Here is a 17,864-nt window from a genome sequence, read left to right as displayed (position 1 = left end):
ACTGCAGAACACTTAGGTTCAAATCCCTCATCGGGCACTTAGGGGGCGACCTCGTCTGGCGGTCTGGATGTCACGGTGAGAACCCTGACACTCAGACAATAGAATTAGAATAGAATTACATCAGACAAACTGAAGTCAGAAATGGAAAGACACAGGTAGTCAACATTCAGGCCAAAGGTCAATGCAGGAGGCAGACGCAGGGTGATGAAAAACAGGTAAAAATCAGTACAGGGAGCAATCAGACATGAACGGGAATAGCATAGATTAGGACTTGAGAAGGCTGAATGTCTTACAGCACACATCTTTACTACAGGAAAAAGATCAAGATGAGGCACTACTAGGAAAGCAGTTTCTAAACCACATAGCAGCATCTGACTGCTTAGTGGGTTAGGCCTAGGGCAGCTGCAATCTATTTCCTGATTGTGGGACGGATGTGTGGGAACAGTGGGACTTATGCAATGGAGCTTGCAGCTTCAACAGGCATTTGAATAAGGTGTTTCTTTCATGGCTATGTTGTTCATAGGCAGTGGCTCCTGTAGCGTTGGAAGGAATTCAGACACACATCAAATGGTGAGTCCGTAACACTTACATTTACTTGAGTGTTTTGTGAGTCAGAATTCACACCATGTGTGGCACCCCCATAACTACAAAATATACTTATAAAACCAAAACAGAATGGTTTTCAGAATTCTAAAACTCTTTAGAACTAGAGAATATGTCTTTATTCCACTCAGATATCTGTCCACCACAGTTTAGCAAACTGCTATTGGTAACGAGTGGGTGATAATATTATTATTATCATTTTAATGATACATTATCATATTATGTAACAAACTAGAGATAGTAAGTAAAACATGGGACCAGTTGAAGAACACATTCAGGGATACAGAAACAAGAGTTGACAAGAACCTTGACCAAAAGATCAAGTATTCCAAAGGAGCAGAGACCAAGGTCACTTGGTGGCTTCTGTGGTTAGTCCCTGTCTGCTTTTGTTATTCTTCTTAGAAACAGACTATCTCATAGATCATTCTAAACGCTGTCTGCTCAGATCAATGCATGAGATGTTGTTGATGTTTTGAAACTGTCTTCCTGGATTTTTAGAGGCAATCCGACTCTGCTGTCTGCTTCTATGCTTGTCGTCATCCAGTTTTCAGTTGCCACTGTCTCCATTAAGTCCCCGATTTCTTGTTGAAGTGCCTCTTTTTCCTTCTTGGGAAATTGAGAATTAAAAGTACATTTCAATTTAAGATCAAAATAGCCGAACTAGAAAAAAGATCGAAGTCAGCTGTGCGTTCAGTTCGGTTTCTCTGTCTTTGAATGTGAAATGCACTTTGAATACACTTTGAATTCTCAATTTTTGTAAATAACCCTGCCAATATTATACGACAGTTCTGGTTCAGTCATTGCTCTGGAGAGTAGTATTTGCCTCCTTGTCAAATAAATTATCATTTATTTTATCATTAGGAAACAAATGCTATTCCCCCAGCAAAATGATCTTCAAACAGTACATTAACCCTTTTGCCAGTCATGTCTTTAATAAAGCTGCCATTTTTTGTCTCTACTCCTGTACGTCGAACACAGTGCGTGGGCTGAAGCAGGTGTCCTGGGGGAGTTATCTGTCTCTCTCACTTGTTCTATTTACCAAGTACCGGCTGTTTCTATACAACAGACTGGAGATGTGACACACAAATGAGAAAACAGACGTACGCCTCTGGTCCTGTTCCTGAGATATTAGCAGTAGATAGTTGCTAATTCTCACTGCAGCGTCTCCGATGCATCCTGAAAAAAAAAAGGAATAAAAAACAAAAAAAGAAGCAATTTCCTGCATCCTTTCTACCATGTTAGAGCGTGACTGTGTGTGTAAGCAGGGGAATAAATAAAAAAACTGTTTTGACAAAGCGCGCTCTTTAAACTGATATTAATCATGCATGGATGAATTCCTGAGAGATTGTGTCTAGTCACGCAAAACATCCTTAAAGTAGCACTGCCATGTTTTTTTTCCTTTCAGTTTTCATTTACTTTCTTTTATTTTTTTAACTTTATTTATATTTCTTCCTTCCACTGGATGTCAACATCAGGGCACCACCATTTTGTTTCCCACAATTCGGAATGTGGGACATTTGCCCTTCGTATGGGATGTCTTGACTGATGGATTGTGGGTAAATTACCTTGGTAACTGAAATGGAACTTTGTTGAAGCTCAGACCATTTCCGAAGATTGCCAAAATCACGCTTCCCACAATAAAAACATTGTCCCTACGTTTTCTTATGTATTAATAACAAAGCTGAATTTAAGAAAAATAATATTAAGGGAAAAATAGAGGGACAACAAGGGATTAAATTAAAAATAAACCTGCTCAGTGCTGCTAGTTTTACATGTATATATAAATACATAAATTTACATATATAATATATATAAAGTTGACACTATCATAGTAGTCATGGATTGTGTGCAGACACAAACAATTGGTACATTTTGGGCAAGGGGAATAAAGAGATATTACGGATTAAGATTAAGAGGGAGGCTGAAGAAACTCCCCTAGCTGAAAGACGAGCCCAACAATGCAATCTGTCAACATTTATTGTAAGTTTATAAATGTCTATTACATACTTTTCAATTTTTTCTTGCTTTATTTTCATTTCTATGTTTGTTTAAATGCTTTTGTTTGTTGGTTTGAAAAAAATAATTGTCAAGTGATACATGTTCCTTAAATGCAAACTCATTTTTTTTTGCACCCAAGAATATGCTCACTGCATGATATTTTTTAAATAGAATGACTAAGCTGTGCCAAAAAAATAAATAAGCCAAAATAAACCATGCGAGGTACACTTACATTGTGGACCTTGCACCTATTAGTGTGACAAAATTGGTAGGAACAAATCAGACCTACACGTGGGTCTTGATGGCATATCAGGATGCAAAAAATACACATACTCACAATGGAGGAATCTTTGAGTTTTAACCGGGCTCTTTCAAGGCCAAAGTAAAGTGAATTTTATGGTTGAATACAAAGTTGGACTTCACGGAGTATTTGATTTAGTGGTTGTGAGTAGAAGTAAATTGTCATCTTTGAAAGTATTCGTAATCTGTTTCCATAAAAGCATTGTAATACATTTACAAATGTACAGAAGTTGTTATTGTATCCAATTTACATTTCAGTAATTAGATTTTGTAATATTTAATTTTAAGTTTTTTCTGCTTTATTTTTTTGTCACAAATACTAGACATTTAGGATGCAGCCGCATTTCAACATATCATTAAAATTCTAATTAGACTATTGCTCTCTGTAGGGCAGGGGTGCTCAAAAGGTAGAACCCCAGATGCTGTAGAACTACAACTCCCATGATGCTTTGCATGCCTTTATAATGCTCTAGAACAGGGTAGGCAACCTTTTAGCAGACAAAGACTTTTTTCGATCCAGCTGAGGAAGCCTATTTGGCGAAACGCGTCCTGGAATATGAAAAGACTGTAACTATTGGACTTTTTTTGGATTTTGCCTATATAGTGATATTTGTATAGAAATTGTTTTATACTTTTATATACTTTTTAAAGTGATAGTTCAATAAATATATACTTTTACTAAGACACTATTTGGCAAAATTTATTCCTGCTACAAGAAAGAAGGATTGTGGTCCTTAACCACATATGCTGTCCCATTGAGCCTAGATTGAAGGCTCTAGGTTTGTGAGTACCCCTCCTTATATTTTTCACATTTTAGATAATTTTACTAAAGGTACTGCACTATATATACTCTATGTAGCGAAAGCCACTTCGCCACTGTGGTTTGGAGGGGGCTGCTTGCCCGCCTCTTACCCTGTGACTACGGTCCCTGGGCGATTTGGCCCTTTATGCACGGTATTTGGGCATACTGTGGGTTATTGGGCTGCCCCAGGATTATGGGCCCTCTCATCAGCCCATACGAAACTTAAACCCCATGGCGTTTGAACTGTGTTTGTGGCATCTAAACGCTGTTTGGATATGTTGAGCGCTCAGATCCAAGCCATCTGGGGATGGGTTGAATGTGGGGGTTCTGTTTAGTATAACAGGAGTTATGTATTTTTATGTCTTTTGGTGGTTGCTGGTAACATGTGCTTAATGGAGGCTGTGTTTGTCCCTGGATATAATTAAATCAGCTTCTCCATTGTCTCCAGGATAGAGGATTCTGGGGAACTAGTTTGAGCTTCTAAAAACCATGCTTCCAGAAGGTCAAATGCACATTTGTACTAACTTTTGAACCCCTGGTCCAATTCGTATGATTTTTGAGTATGTTGTTCCCCCGAATGGATTGATTGTGTATATGTATTTTTATGCGAATGTGATGTATATTTTGGGAGTTATGAATGTTGTGTAAAACCTGTATTTTCCCTACCTAGGATAATTGTATTTCCTGTGTGTACAGATAATTAGTTTACAGGTAGAGGGGAGGGCTATGTGTGGGATGTAACTATTGTGTGATTGGTTAATGTACGTTACTGTGTGTCCCTCCCCTTCATGGGAGCACCTAATAAAAAGGGCTGCAAGCTAGCAGCCAGGGAGTTCTATTTTTACCCTCAACTTGAGTCCTGTCTCTTATTGGGGGAATCTGCTACAAGGGATTGCTATGCTAGGCATATTCCCTTGCTATAATCACTGAGCTCTTGTAAGAGCTTGTTCCTGCTTCGTTCTGAAGGGAGATAGCTGCAGCCTGCAGTGCTTATGGTGTCTGGTGGAGTGCTTGGAGTCCTCTGGAAGCGCTAGGAGCATCTTTCAACGGAGGTACCCAGTCGGGGTGCCAGGTGATCCGTTACACTCTATATCTTAGATTGGAAAAAGAAGAACAAAGGTTCCCAAGAAGGGAGAGGGTCGCCTTTACGGACCCTACAGACGCTTGAACTGAGCTAAAATCTTTTGGCTCTAAAAAGTGTGAGTGAGAAAGACTTTATGTATATATTTTATTGTGTACATTACAGTTTTACACTATGAGATATTTTTTGTGTTTATACTTTTAAGGAATCTTAGATCAAGGTTAAGGTTGCAAGAAAGAAGTGATTTTCAGGTATATTCACTTATCTCCAATATTTCCATTTCTTATATTTTATTCAATATATAGCGCTTCACCTTCACCCCACATTTTTAACCTTTTAGCAGCACTGTGCCAATATAGGATTGTGATGTCCCGTAGCGTGCCGGTCCTATTTTTTTTTTCAAATCGAGGTTTGTATGCTGCTGTATTCTGCTTGTGTTATTTATACTGTGATTGCTTTGTATCGTTGTATTTGTGCGTATATGAGCTATTATATTCCATATGTTCAGGAGTAGTTTGTGGTATCATATATGATACATATGAATGTGAGCTATGTATGGTGGCTGCTTGTGGAATTGTGTGTGTGGATGGATATGTCACATTGTGTGTTTGGTAGTGTGTGTATGTGTGGGGGCTGTTTGTGTTATTGCATGTGAGGCTGCATGTGGGGTTGTGTGCATGTATGTGGATTGTTAGCAGGTTACATTTGTGCGAATTGTATGTATGTATGTTTGTTTGTGGGCTGTTCATATTATTTGTATGAGGGGAGGGTTATTGTGCATTTCTGTGTATATCTAGCAGTGTGGGTGGCTTCCTTGGGTTCCAGTGGGGACCAGGCTGGCCAGGTACATGTCAAGGACAGGAGCTGCAACATCAGCTGCAGGCTGCTTTACTACAGTGTTGATTCCCATTCACAAGTGCTGGGAGGAAGTGATCTGAGATCACTTCCTCTACGTGCTGCAATGCATAAATTGAGGAGTGTCCTTCACCACCTTTTCGTATTAGCAGATATCTGAAGTTTTACTGGGGCTCCTGATAGGCCAGAGCCTATTTGGCTCTAGCAGCCTTGAGTGCCATGCAAAGACACCTTGAGTGCCGTGCATGGCACTAGTGCCGTAGGTTGCCTACCCTTGCTCTAGAATGACAAAGCATCATGGAAGCTGTAGTTTAAAACCTCTGGGGATCTACCTTTTGGGCACCCCTGGTATACAGTATACTACAGCAAATTCTTGCTACCCAGCTAGTAAATACTAGCTAAAGTAGTATTTACTAATAAATGCTAGCCAATAATACCACTCCAGCTCTAGTTCCAAACGAAGCATTTTACTACATTGGAAGTATACGTTTACTACTTACAGATATGACATGGAACAATTTTAATACTCAATAAAAAAAAGAGCTCAGTTTTATTGCTCAATAAAACTAAGTTTTGTAGGTTTTATAGTAATTTCACAGCAGCTCTTAATTTTAGCTAGCCTACCCCTGCCTGATGTTAATGATTCTCTTCCCAGGAGCGATTGGGTGACGTCCTATCGGGTGATGGTGAGCAACGACAGCCACAGCTGGGTTATGGCTAAAAACGAAACTGGAGAAGGGGTGAGGAACAACTAATAAGAAATAATATATAACACGTGAAACACAATATGTGTTGAAAATAAATGAGCTGTTATCTATGTACAATACAGTCATGCAATCTCATTCCTTAGTACAAATATATATCATTTTGTACGATTCATTCTTTACAAAAGGAGTAACAATGCGGTGTGTATATAATAATACACATTTTGTGCACACAATGTAGCCAACTGGAATTGATTTGTAGCAGTCAAAAATCTACTTAAATTAATTCTACATTTGTAACCATAAAAAAACCCCAAAAAAAACCTGAAGAAGCAAATCCACTAAAAGTGGCACACTTGGTAAATATGAGCAAAGATGGCTCTGACAAATGGGGGAGCCATTTCATATGGAGCCATTTTTTTTAAATTATCATCTTATTTTCAATTTTTGTTTAATTAATGTAATTTTTTATTCATTTTTCTTTCAATGTCTTTGACCTTGGTTATGTTTTTATTGAGTGTCTTGTTATGTAAGTCTGGCACCCACTGTGATCTCTTTCATTTGTTTAAAACAAATACAATGTTTAAAAACAAAATCTCAATAGACAATTTATTGGAGTTCAGGAGACATTCTTACCCAATAGACTTGTATCGTTATTTTCCCCACTTAAGAATAGCTTAATATTTTCAAGAGTCTTTGTGTGAATTTATTGAAAAAAAACATTGCCTGGTATATTGCTCTGCAATGAAATGTGACTTCACTGGCACGGATACAATGTTATTTTATGGTCTCAGCCACTCCAAAGAATCTGGAAAAAGATCTTAGAATGGTTTAAATTCAGCCAAAATGTCCCTGGAAACAATAATACATCCCTAAACCTTCCATTTATAAAATCTGATTAACTGTAAGAATTGATGTGCAGAAAATGGACTATTAACCTGACAATTTAACAGCATGGGCTTGATGGCAAGTTGTGGCAAAGTTTAAAAACATGCATTTTGGCAAAAATATCAGTGTTGTGAAAAACTTAAATTGTGCTAGTTAGTTAAATATGTCACCACAACCTTCTGTTAAAGCGACATTAGAGTCATCAAAACAACTTTAGCTTAATTACGCAGTTTTTGTGTACAGATCACGCCCCTGAAGTTTCACTGCTCAATTCACTGCCATTTAGGAGTTAAATCACTATTGTTTCTGTTTACGCAGCCCTAGCCACACCTCCCCTGGCTGTGACTGACACAGCCTGCATGAAAACAAAATGGTTTAATTTTCAATCAAATGTAACTTACTTCAAAAGTTTTTATCTCATGCTGTATGAGGCTCCTGTATGGTCTAGCAAGCTTTTAACAGAGCAGGAGATAACAAATTGTAAATTAAACAGAATTTGCAATAAAGGAAGTGTAAACATTAGATGACTCTTTACAGGAAGTGTTTAGGAAAGCTATGTGTGTCACATGCAGAGAGGTGTGACTAGGGCTGCATAAACAAAGTGATTTAACTCATAAGTGGCAGAGAATTGAGCAGTGAGACTGCAGTGGCATGATCTATACACCAAAACTGCTTAATTGAGCTAAATTTGTCTTGTGGTTTAATGTGAGAAAATCTTTAAAGACCCATTGATTGCTGAACATTTGTAATATATTCATATATTACAACTGTTATATATATATATATATATATATATATATATATATATTTATTTGTCATGCTTCTCCACTCAAACATTGAGTTCTACTCATTTCTGGAGGGGATAGCGCCTCTAGTGACTGTCAGGAAGATAGAAACATAGAAACATAGAATGTGACGGCAGATAAGAACCATCCGGCCCATCTAGTCTGCCCAATTTTCTAAATGCTTTCATTAGTCCCTGGCCTTATCTTATAGTTAGGATAGCCTTATGCCTTTCCCACGCATGCTTAAACTCCTTTACTGTGTTAACCTCTACCACTTCAGCTGGAAGGCTATTCCATGATACCCACTATAGTCTTTTAAATGTATTTTACCCCTGCTTTATACCAAAAAGCAATGCCACTGATTTAAATAGATGTGTTTTATTACCAGAAACAAAATTTTATCTCTGATAATTTAAAAGGATTCTGTTTAAATAATGCTAATAATAAAATAATCAGAGGTATATCTAATACATTATTCATGGAGTCATACAAGCAACAGGTTATGACAACCTTGAAGTATATGGCAGATTTAGAGATGAATATGCATTTTTTGGATTGATGAGAAATGAAGTTAAAGATCTACAAGGACCGAGGAACACACTGCATGAATTCCCTCAAGGCACACATCATTCTGATCATTTGTTGGCTGCAGACTGTGCTGATAATTAACAAGTGTTTAATTATGAGGTTTGATGTTCCGCGCCAGTGTAACATGTTGGTTTGGGATTTCTTAATAAGATGTATTATTTGCAATTCAAGCTTTTTCAGGGAAACAACGAGAAAGAGATTCCTGTTCTGAGTGAATTTCTAGAACCTTTGATTGGACGTTATATTCGGATTAATCCGCGGTCATGGTATGAAGAGGGGAGCATCTGCATGAGAGTTGAGATACTGGGCTGCCCTTTACCAGGTTAGTGGAGTTATAGAGTATGTGCAGTAAAATGTATAATTCTGCCAATAATTACAGCATTAGGCCTTTTTTATAGAGTCGACTAAATATGAGCCTGAGTGATTACTGTCGCTGGAGTAACACTAACACCAACTCATTAAACTTTACCAATAAATGCCCTCATTTCACTCTGTGTGAACATCATTCACACCCTTGCAGCCCTTACTTCTTTTTTTAAAACTCCTTCTATCTAGGCCAGGGGTGCCTAAAAGGTAGATCCCCAGATGTTGTAGAACTACAACCCCCATGCTTTACTTGCCTTTGCATGTGTTTAGCATGAAAATGCATCATGTAAGCTGTAGTTTTAAAACATCTGTAAACCCACCATTTGAGCACCCCTGATCTAGATAGTAAGTTCCCACCCTTTTAGCGCCCTCAACTCCTCTGTATATGTTCGTCCTTCTTTCTATCAGCCTGGAAAACATAATTTCAGCATTTATTAGAGCAAATAAAGCAGTGGAAAAAAGTTAAAAAAAAAAAAAAGCAAAACTCCGGGAATGGGGCAATAAAATAATTTCATGATGGCTTGGGTTTGCTTATGCACAGTTGGGCATCATGTATCGAGCTTGGCATTTTCCCCAGCAGTGCTGTGTGTATGGCATTGCAGGTGTTAAATAATTTGCATTATTTGCCTGTTATTCCGTGCGTGAAATCAAAATAAAAAGAAATGAAGTATGATGTTTAAAAAAAAATAATAATAATAAAAAAATTCCACAACCAATAGTCAACTTTCAGTTAAGTATTTAGTTGTGCAAGGATCTGAAAAGTGTCAATGACTTGTAAACACCTTGCAACATTTTCAGTTAGTACATAGAATTCTCTCATATTCCTACTTTACCTTCTCCCTATAACTGTCAATATGCCCCCCAAAAAAACACAAGTTGGGATGTTGGACTTGCTGCTTATTATGTCCTTAATAGTGATGTCCCGAACAGTTCGACCCCTATTCGTCATGGAGGTGGGAGGGTCTGCTGCTGATTGGCTGGAATGTGTCTGCTGACTGTGAGGTACAGGGTCAAAGTTTACTCAATGATGACGAATAGGGCGCGGACCGACCATCGCATATGTTCGCCCGCCGCGTTCGCCACGAACAAGTTATGTTCGCCACGAACAAGTTATGTTCGCCAGCGAACTGTTCGGGACATCACTAGTCCTTAATGAAAATACAGCTCTGGCCCCCATTTAGCCGCGTGAAACTCATGTGACACCAGCCAGATGAGGTTACAATATAACATATCTAATGATTGGCAGCCAAGCTACTTATTTGGCTCAGTTTTCAATTCTACTAGAAACAGCACGATTTTTGCTGAGCTTGTAGTTCATAGCCAGTAATATGTTTCAGCTGGATAAATAACAGCTGGATTGCTAACATGTCACATTACTGACAGAATATTAACACAACTATTTCATAAAGTATATATAAGACCATAAAAATATTTAAAAAAAAAACATAACCTTTACTGCAAGAAAATGGCATACTTGCACACTCCACCTACTTCCAATTTAAAATTGAGCATCATGGGATTTGTAGTCCATAACAGCTGGAGTTTCACGCATTTGTCATTCGTTTTCCACTGCATTCCACATAACAAGGCTGATATGTATTAATGGCCTCAGAACAAGCCAAAAATGTCTAAATGATGATTTAGATTTCTGATCTTACTCGAGTGATGACTTGCTTTAAATATTCATGTCCTCTTGTTGAGTCCCTCACTGCAGTAAAGGTTCCCCCACTTAGCACATTGCTTATTATAAGTGTAAAATCAATGGTAACATTCTGTAGCCTTCTGTGGCTGTCCGATTGCAGACTCCCCAATGCAACTCAATGTGAAGTCTTTCCAAGGTAGGTGCTCTAGGCCAGAGTTTCCAATTGGTGTTCCGCAGAACCCTGGGGTTATGCAAGAACACAAATGGGGTTCCGCTGTAATTTTGGCAAACAAAATGGCTGCCGCGATTTGATCGCTTAACAGGGGCCTGTTCTGGTGACGCGGCCCCTTTTGAGCATGACCAGGCCCCTGTAGTATCGGCCGACTGGGAGGAAGTGACAGAACTTCCTCCCAGCTTTACAGAGTTGCTGCCGCACAGTAACTCTGTTGGAGGAGGGGACTGGAGACGGCAGCGCAGAGAGGGAGCACCATGCATGGCAAAGGAGACGCTGGAGTGAGCATGCAGAATCTCACTCCCATCAGCCTCAGCCAACATCACCAGGACCACAAGGTAAGTTAACAGGAGGGTGACTCTGATGTATGTCAGATTGTGTGTGTGTATGTGCCAGTGTGTGTTTGTATCACTGTGTGTGTGTATGCCAGTGTGTGTGTGTGTATGTGCCTGTGTGTACCAGTGTGTTTTCAAGTGCCAATGTGTATGTGTGTGTCAGTGTGTATATGACAGTGTGTGTATCTGTGTGTCAAGGTGTGTGTATGTGTTTGTGTCACTGTGTGTATCTGAGTATGTGTGTATTTGTGTGTCAAGATGTGTGTATGTGTCACTGTGTGCATCTGAGTGTGTGCATGTGCCAGTATCTCTATCTGAGTGTGTGTATCTGTATGTCAATGTGTGTGTGTATATGTTTGTATGTGCCATTGTCTATATATGTGTGTCAAGGTTTGTGTATGTGTCACTGTGTGTATCTGAGTGTGTGTATGTGTCAAGTTGTGTGTGTATGTGCCAGTGTGTGTATCTCGGTGTGTATATGTCAGTATGTCTGTATCAGTGTGTTTGTATGTGCCAGTGTGTGTATTGGTGTGTTTGTATGTGCCAATGTGCCCATCTGAGTGTGTGTGTGTGTCAATGTGTGTATCTGAGTGTGTGTGTATGTCAGTATGTGTGTATTGGGGTGTGTGTGTGTATATGCCAGTGTATATCTGTGTGTCAAGGTCTGTGCATGTGTCAAGGTGTCTATCTTTGTGTCTGTATGTATATGTCAGTGTGTATATGAATGTGTGTGTATGTGTCAATGTTTTTATAGGTGTGTCTATGTGTTCATTTGTTTGTGTATGTATGTACGTGGCAGTATATGTGCATACATCCCAGCAATCAAACACCAACACAACATGCAAACACACTCCTGCAAACACAAACATTACATACCAAATCCCCTAATACTACACACAAATGTACATCCGCATTTAAAAGCCAACACTACACCCAAACACACCCCTGCATGCAAATGCAAACATTACATACAAACACACCCCTGTATCAAAATGCTAACATTATATACAAACACCAACTGTACACACAAAAGCACACCTGCTCCTAAGTATTACTATCTGTTTACTATCTGCGCTACGGCGCTAAACATTTTTTGGGGTTCCATGTTGTTAGTGCATTATGTCAAAGGGTTCCACGGGAAAAAATAATTGGGAACCCCTACTCTAAGCAATGTATGCCTCTTGAGTTTAGCTCCACTGAGCTAACTAAACCAGAAAGTAATAGGACCAGTTGTCTGATTGGCAGCCAGGGGGGTGTAACCAGGTTAAGTTATAAAATTATCAATTTCTATTGAAATCTGTACTTTTTATGAAGAGGACTCACTCTTCACACAAAGTTTTTCAACAAGATAAAGTGCTTAAGGAGTCTGGAGGGTACCCTTAAAGGCAGATATACACACTTGAAGTCTCCCATGAAGCTTCTCTATCTTTTTTATCCAGTTCTGGGGCTTCATCTTCTAGGAACCCTTGTCACTATTGTTGTGTTGCACAGATGTGAGAATGCAACACAAAGGACTATCTTCCTGCAAGCATGGCATGTCCACAGGCCAACTCGCCCACTGGACAAGAAGATGTCTCTTTCTTAGAACTGTCACTACAGCAACATCTGTGGTGATTATCAGACGATGATCACTGAAGCACTGTCTTTTGTCAGCTTTTAACAAACTTTTCTTCAATGAAGTTCCAACGCAGTCAGCATGAGTAATCCATAAAGATTTTATCCTTTTGAAATATTCATAATGCGATCAGAGGCGACAGCTGCTTCAATGTGATTTTCAAACAGAACGGGAACTGAAACTTTCTCCAAAAATAGTTTTAATTGCACTGTGTGTACATCCAGTGATTTCTGGATCCATACAGAATCTCGTCCAAGGATCGGAATGCACATGCATGGATTGATGTCTGCCAAAACTTGCTCCTGTCTGATTCTGGACCTAGCTCTCTTAAGTTAAAAATACAGTTACCTAGATCAGGGGTGCCCAAAAGTAAGATCCCCAGATGTTTAAGAACTTCAACTCCCATTATGCTTTACAAGCCTTTACAATGCCTTTTGAATGAAAAGCATCATGGAAACTGTAGTTTTAAAACATCTTGAGCACCCGTGGCCTAGGTCATACATGTTGGACATGTCTAACAGTTTGAAACATATGGACATTTATTCTCTAAACAGAAACTGGTGATGAATTAAAAACAAATTTGCATAATGTAGACTAAAACAGCTGATATTAAAACATTTTTTTTAAATAAAATCTGATTTAGTTACATTCTCAGTTCAATTATGTTGGCTTACATTTACAGCATTTTCCGTTTTTACTTTAGCATAATGGATTGTTTAGGGAAAAACCCTTCCCCATATAATATATTGAACTAACAATGTCTAATCTGCTCTTTTCAGACCCCAATAATTATTATCACAGACGCAATGAGATGACAACATCGGACAATCTCGACTTTAGACATCACAACTACAAGGAGATGAGACAGGTATGCAGTGACTTTGTGAGTCATGTTTGAACAGTGTACTAAGGCGTTAGAAAAATAAATCTTATTTTAGCTGCTCTGTGTTTTGAACATCTTCTAATGCATGTTTTCACAAAGTCTATATCAGTCTCAGGATTATAAATTATTCCTTTCAGTGATATTTTTTCAGGTTATACCAGTAGTACACGTGTGCCGCAGTAATACAAATTGTGGGGCTCAAAACATCTGAAGTTACTTGCCAAGTTTAAAAATTAGTCACCATTGCCCCATTGCCCATTTTCTCCAACTATGTGATTTTTTGTAATGAACAGGACTGTATTATTATTATTGTTGACATTTATTAAGCGCAAACAAATTCCATAGCGCTTTATAAGATTATTGGAGTGGGAGATTTAACAATCACCATTTGACACATTTGAAAGTATAGGAACTGGGTATCAAAAGGGATAGGTCATAAAGCAAACAAATGTACAAATCCGTCCAGATATCCAAAACATCATAAAACAGACCCTGGATAGGTGTTTAACCATGAAGCCTACCCTTAAGGCTGACAACTCAAACCCTTTGACTCGATCTGCAATTTCTCTAAGACTTATATCCATAACCCACAATCAGTAACTTTAATCTCCGACATACAATTTAGCTGACGTAACACTCAACAACAAGAGTCTCATCAGTATTGACCATCCCAAAATGGCTGTGAAGAAACAGTAAGGTGGCAGGCTTAAGATGATTGGCAATGGGAACCATTCAAATTCTAAACAAACAATTCAAAGACTGCAGATGCAGCTTAAAACTTATTGAGGATACAAGATAAACCAATAGTGGTGTCTACTGTAATGTTTTTGAGTATAGTTTAGTAAATGGTTCCTTCAGTCTATAAATAGCAGTATATCTGTCAGAACACACATGTAACACACAGGGTCACAGAAAGGGCCACATACCTGGCTGTAAGTTTCTCAAAAGCTTGGCATGCAGCCATTATGTTGATAAATAGCCAATATTTCATTTAATGTACATTCCTCTGAATATCTTGTCTGACTTTTGCTTTAGTCCCCACTAATCTCTAACATTGAACATTCCTCTGCATTTATCTCAGGAAACTTTTTACCTTCCTGACCTGTCCCATTATATATATATATATATTTTTAAAACAGCTGATGAAGGTAGTGAATGAAATGTGTCCCAACATCACACGTGTATACAACATTGGACGGAGCCACCAAGGACTGAAGATGTATGCCATGGAGATGTCCGATAACCCTGGGGAGCACGAAGTTGGTTAGGAGAATAAACAAGCTCTATGTATGTCCTGCCAAGTCCCACCTGTCTCTTCTATATCTGTCCTGAATGCTTTATATTACTTTGACGCTGTCCCCTGCTGTGATTATGTCTTATTTGTGTGACCTTTCACATCTTATCTGTGCCTGGGACTGCATCTTGCACTTGCAATGTTCAGGGACTATGCTGCTTTGTTAGAAATTCTCACCTATTCCACGGCGCATGTGCTATACAGGTGCTCTGCCTTTAAACTGATACTTTTGAACACACCTAGGCTGCCTACCTTGAGTTTCCCAACAATATCCCCTGCCTGATTATTGATTGAGCAATTATGTGCCTCTGTACGAGGAATCCCTGCCTGGTGATATGTGCTTTATAGAAGCAAGCCTTCTCTTTTTCTGTGTGTAACCATGCACTGCTCTTGTGCTGTTCTCGTTTTATTTATGCAGGAGAACCGGAATTCCGATACATAGCTGGAACACATGGAAATGAAGTTTTAGGAAGAGAACTCATTTTGCTCTTGATGCAGTTCCTCTGTCAAGAGTATTTAGCTGGGAACAAACGCATCCGTAACCTAATTACCCATACACGTCTTCATTTTGTTCCAAGTGTCAACCCAGATGGTTACGAGAAGGCTGCTGAGTTGGTAAGTCAATATTTCCTGCACTTGATTAATTGTATTTGTCAAAATAATAATTTTCTTATAGATACATTTGTACACAAACAACACGGAACACTGAGTTTGGTGATAGAGTTAACAGATAATGTTTTACAATATTGTTAAGAGTTTTATTCTTACAGTTCAAGATGGCATACTGTGATGATAAAGATAGATATTAGACTGCATATAAGACTTGTTTCATTATTATTTTCCAACTAAAGATCTATGCCCTTTAAATCCCAGGGTTCGGAACTGGGAGGCTGGTCACTCGGACGTTGGACAGTTGATGGGATTGACATAAACAACAACTTTCCAGATTTAAATAGCTTGCTATGGGAAGCAGAAGATCGACTCAGAAATATCCACAGGGCCCCCAATCATCACATTCCAATCCCGGATTGGTACCAGTACCAGAATGCTACCGTAAGATATAGAGAATGCTAGAATAAAACCACAATTCTAGGCAGAAACCTGTACAAAGCGACTGGTAGCGATGTATCATAAAAATGTCATTTTTGGTTTAATTTAGATACAAAAGCATGTAGTTATTAGGTTTGAAAAATGTTCATATTACTGTGCTGGTTGACTCTTCTAGGTCTTTGGAAAGTCTCTTATGCCTCGTTTCCACTGAGCGGATCGGTTGGGGTTGGTACCGTTTGGAAGGTTTAGAATGGACCAGCCCATTCTGGTGAGCGTTTCCACTGCAAGTCAGACCTTCAGGGCCATGTGGGGTTTAGAAAAAATGCTCTTCTTGTCCACCAATCAATGGATTGTATAGTAGTTCCGCCCTAACCGAACCGTTCCATTTTCTATGGCCCTACATCTGAAGCAGGATCCTGAATGGATTGGTACGGTTCGCTTGTATGGACCACTTTCATAATGGAAACACCCAAAATAGCGAACCGTACCGAACTGAACCGAACCGATCCGCTCAGTGGAAACGAGGCATTATTTATCTATGAAAGAAGAGCAATACATTCTCCAAATACCTTCAAAACACCTAGTTGTTTGTGAAGTGCATACTTGTGATAATCCTTAAAGACTACTTTTTGGTATCATAAGGTAAAAATCAGAAATCTTTGTAAAAATAGCTACATTCACTGACTGCTTCCTGCAAATGATATATTTTTGTGTCCTTTACCTATCTAGTAAGCAAATAAAATTATCTTAAATGTTACTTTTTTCTCTTCTTAGGTTTCCATGGAAACTCGTGCCCTCATCGCATGGATGGAGAAAATTCCCTTTGTATTGGGGGCAAACCTCCAAGGAGGAGAATTGGTGGTGTCTTATCCGTATGATATGGTTCGTTCCCCATGGAAGACGCAAGAATACACAGCAACACCAGATGACCATGTTTTCCGTTGGTTGGCTTACTCTTATGCTTCCACACACCGTCATATGACCGATTCAAGCCGCCGACCCTGCCACTCTGAAGACTTCAACAAAGAAGAAGGAACTGTGAATGGAGCCTCCTGGCATACAGTGGCTGGAAGTATGTGCTTTATTTACTGACCTATCTTTTTTAGGAATTAGAATTCTTTCATCCAACAGCAAATATTCATTGGTTAAGGTAGAGTTATATTTCCAAGCGTTTTTGTTAATTAGATTATTTTTTATTAAATTATGGAATCAATGTTTTCTTGAGGCAATTCAATATTTTAGAGGAGCAAAAAACCATTTCACGTAGCTGTTACATACGCTGTACTCACAAGTTTGCAAGAAATATATCTGAGGTTTTAGAATGTTTTTTCACTTCCCATCCTTTATCCATGATTTGTTTTAAACCATGCTGTTTTGGTGTTAGAGATCCCAACATTAATGTCAAGTTATTGTTTTAGGAATCCAAAATGTGATACCCCAGACTCAGTCCAGAATTCCAATATACACCCTTGTTAGGCCGAACTTACAAAAGTAGTTCCAGAATATGAAAATCAAGGGTACTTACCAAGAAAAAATTCAGGTTACTGGAATTTAACTGCAGACATCCCTAATACTAAAAAAAATATTAATCATGGCCAGTCTATTCTCTTTGGATCATCAAAGATGTTTCTTGAAGAATGAACAACAAATGGGACAACATATTATTAAACATAGAAACACATAGAATGTAACAGCAGATAAAAACCATTTGGCCCTTCGAGTCTGCCCAATTTCTAAATACTTTCATTAGTCTTATCAGTAGTGGAGTACCTACCACTGTCGCAGGGGTTGCCGCTGCGACTGGGTTGTCACTCTAGGGGGGTCAGCCACAACTGCGAACCCT

General features: G+C 38.8%; 1 protein-coding gene across 1 annotated transcript in view; it reads left to right on the top strand.

Annotated features, from left to right (window-relative positions):
- CPXM2 (carboxypeptidase X, M14 family member 2) overlaps positions 1-17,864 on the top strand; it is a 71,986-nt gene that overhangs the window by 34,032 nt on the left and 20,090 nt on the right. Inside the window, exons 6-12 of the mRNA XM_063435321.1 lie at positions 6,295-6,379; positions 8,776-8,926; positions 13,574-13,662; positions 14,817-14,940; positions 15,390-15,586; positions 15,845-16,024; positions 16,796-17,093. Coding sequence (XP_063291391.1) covers positions 6,295-6,379; positions 8,776-8,926; positions 13,574-13,662; positions 14,817-14,940; positions 15,390-15,586; positions 15,845-16,024; positions 16,796-17,093 — 1,124 coding nt within the window. The remainder of the gene's footprint in view (positions 1-6,294; positions 6,380-8,775; positions 8,927-13,573; positions 13,663-14,816; positions 14,941-15,389; positions 15,587-15,844; positions 16,025-16,795; positions 17,094-17,864) is intronic.

This window comes from Pelobates fuscus, chromosome 10 (genome assembly GCF_036172605.1).
Source record: "Pelobates fuscus isolate aPelFus1 chromosome 10, aPelFus1.pri, whole genome shotgun sequence".
Classification (NCBI taxonomy): Eukaryota; Metazoa; Chordata; class Amphibia; order Anura; family Pelobatidae; genus Pelobates; species Pelobates fuscus.
The sequence above is the reverse complement of the archived record's forward strand: the minus strand, read 5'-3'. Positions and strand labels throughout refer to the sequence as shown.